This window comes from Phytophthora infestans, genomic scaffold (genome assembly GCF_000142945.1).
Source record: "Phytophthora infestans T30-4 supercont1.178 genomic scaffold, whole genome shotgun sequence".
Lineage (NCBI taxonomy): Eukaryota > Oomycota > Peronosporomycetes > Peronosporales > Peronosporaceae > Phytophthora > Phytophthora infestans.
This window is the reverse complement of record NW_003303581.1, coordinates 105,923-108,689: the sequence shown is the minus strand read 5'-3', so window position 1 is coordinate 108,689 and position 2,767 is coordinate 105,923. Positions and strand designations below refer to the sequence as shown.

The window sequence follows — 2,767 nt, the reverse complement described above, 5'->3', positions numbered from 1 at the left end:
GCATTTCGTCGGCTGCAGCCGGACTTATGTTTCTGATTGTCCGAATTTTTGATGCGGTAGTCGATCCGCTGATCGGCACGGTCGTGGACCGGACCAACTCGCTTTAAGTTGTGACTGTTGCTGCGATGCTTAAAAAAAAACCTTCTTCAACAAAATATGGGAATTCGTTTTTTGCGTTGGTAGTGCCGTCTCGGTGGGCCATCGTGTCGTCGGACGCGAAGCGAACAGGTGACGACGGCGACCATTTTGAAGCGCGTTGAAACAAGTGCCACGTCGGAGTCGTGCCAACTGGTACACCTCGGGAAGTATGTCGTATGACTCTCGCTTTTTCATAAAGGCTCTTTAGGTCGAGCGATCCAGGCTAAAAAGTCAATCGCCGTCAACTGACCGGTCCTGGAGCTATCTCCGATACAGTAGGCGTTGCCGACGACGAAACGCCTGACACAGTGACGTGTGCAGCATGTTGCCCTTCCGTGGTCCCGCGAATGGTGGCAATCCGCGATCAAGTTTATTGCATTCTGTTTCGTCAACGCTTTTCACCTTTTATCTCATGTTTATGTTGTAGAATATAGCGCTAATAATTACAAAAGCGACAACTTCAATTATGAAAATTCGGACGCATCTCGTCGATAACAAGGAGAAACATTGTGTCGCATTAGATCTACTCTATGGCGATACACGACACGCTATATATACAGTGTACACACCACCACCAGGTATTCTTACCCCGTACACGACACTTCTGTCGTGACGACGAGAAAACGATGCGTCTGGAGAGACGCATTTGCTTAAAGTTCAAAAGTGACTTTACAGTTTTCCACGTAAGCTGAAGTTGATGTCCGTAGCTGAGACACAGTCGAGCGTCCCGCAATGCAGTTTCTATGTTACGGGACGCAAAAGAACGCCGCGATCCAGAAGGTCGACGTGTACTAATTCACAAAGCTGCGGTCTTCAGACTCAGTTACCAATTTCCCGCCCAGAGCACAACGAGACTCCGAAGAGAGGAACACTACTTCAAGAGAATGCTGTACAAACCACACACACCTATGGAGCTCGGGGATGCCGTGATAGGCCACATCACGAGTGCATTCGTGCTTGTGTTCGGCTTTATGGTCCCCGCTGTACACAGCGTTGTTAGCTGGGAGACCGACCTCAGTCCCATCGTTCCGGTACGATAAACTGCACCACTGACAAATCGGCTGGACTAACGTCAAAATTATGTTTAATTGAAGGAATGGGCTGGAGACATAAGCCCAGTCAGCAAAAACAAGACGCTCGATTCGCTGCCCCGCCACTAATTTGGCTTATTAATAGCTCGCGGGCGGCGAAAGTGCTAGGGCTTTCACTGCCCCGAAGAACGTAACCACTCAGCGCCAAGGAGTCTGAATCAACTCCAACCTTAAACACCGAAGTGCCCGCTTAACATCACTGCCTTTAAATTTAATAATTTCTTTAAAAATGTCGCTGCTTGGATCCTGTTAACACCTCAAAAAAAGTTGTTTGTGCTCTTTTTGAAGAGCTAATTTAAGTACTCTACAAAAAAGCGCTTTCGAAAACGGCATCTTAAAAAAAAAGCAATAGGAGCTTTGATGTTTTTTTTAAGTCTGACGTTGAAAAGTGCTCGCTTAACTGAGGGTCGCTCTTAACCACGCCATGGCACAAAAGCTGTGATCCGATTGGATGAGCGCTTGCTAGGGCTAGAGTTTAAAGTAAATAAAATGACAGGAAGTGCCACGGACATTCGCAAGTGTCATGGCAAGGGGCAATTGCCATGTGCCATGCTACTTTTAATTGCATTTATGTATATTTTAAAAATTGTTTTCATGATGGCACAGTGGCAGGTCTATTCGTAACCACGCCATGCCATGGCTCAATCTCTAGTGCCATGGCATGGCACACGTGGCAGTGGCTAAGAGCCACCCTGAGAAAAAAGCTTTCTGTTTTTCTAAAAGCACTTTGATTTCGAAACACTTTTTACAATGACATTTTATCAAATCATTGCGATAAAAAAAAAAAGAAGAATTCCAAAGGTGTTAAATAAAGCGTTTCTTTTTGAAAAAACAACGACTCTTAATTTTTTTGGCTTTCTAATATGATCAAATATTAATTGAGGCCTTTTTTCGAAAGCGTTTAAAAATCGAGCTCTTTACCAAACGGTTTTCGTTTAATGGTCAGCCAGCCATCCGTCAAACCGACGTCTGCCACAAACATCAAGATGACCGACTCCGCCGGTGCGAAAATGAACGCTGCGACCATCGCCGAGCCCTTCAGCTTGGCCGTGCGCCAGTACATTGAGCAGGACATGGGTGGCGTGGGTCCCAAGCTCGTGGGTTTGCTGGCTCACGGCGACCCGGCCGCCAAGAAGTACGCCGAGGGACGGGCAAGGCCTGTGCACGCGACGGCATCCGCTACGAGCTGCGCGAAGTGCCCAAGGACGAGCTGCTGGAGGCTTTGGAGAAGGCCAACAAAGACTCGGGTGTGCACGGTATTCTCGTGTACTACCCGTGCTTCGGCGCCTTCCCGAGCTTCTTCGGTGGCACCATGGACGATTTTTTGCGCGACAGCATCAGCATTAAGAAGGACGTGCAAAGACTGTGCCAATTCTACCGTGGCAACTTGTACCGTAACATCCGCTACGTAGACGACGAGAAGACGCAAAAGTGCGTGCTGCCTTGCACACCTTTGGCAATTGTCAAGATCCTCGAACACCTTGGCGTTTATGACAAGACCAAGCCTACTGGCGACCACTTGTCAGGTGTTAACATCA

The 2,767-nt window shown here is 47.8% G+C and overlaps 1 protein-coding gene across 1 annotated transcript; it reads left to right on the top strand.

The window, feature by feature from the left end:
- Positions 1-2,167: 2,167 nt before the first annotated feature.
- On the top strand, positions 2,168-2,762 carry PITG_20640 (tetrahydrofolate dehydrogenase; the record flags this gene model as incomplete). Its single annotated transcript, XM_002895429.1, has 3 exons — positions 2,168-2,330; positions 2,363-2,660; positions 2,756-2,762. The coding sequence occupies 3 exons, from the start codon at positions 2,168-2,170 to the stop codon at positions 2,760-2,762; spliced, it is 468 nt and encodes a 155-aa protein (XP_002895475.1).
- Positions 2,763-2,767: the final 5 nt, after the last annotated feature.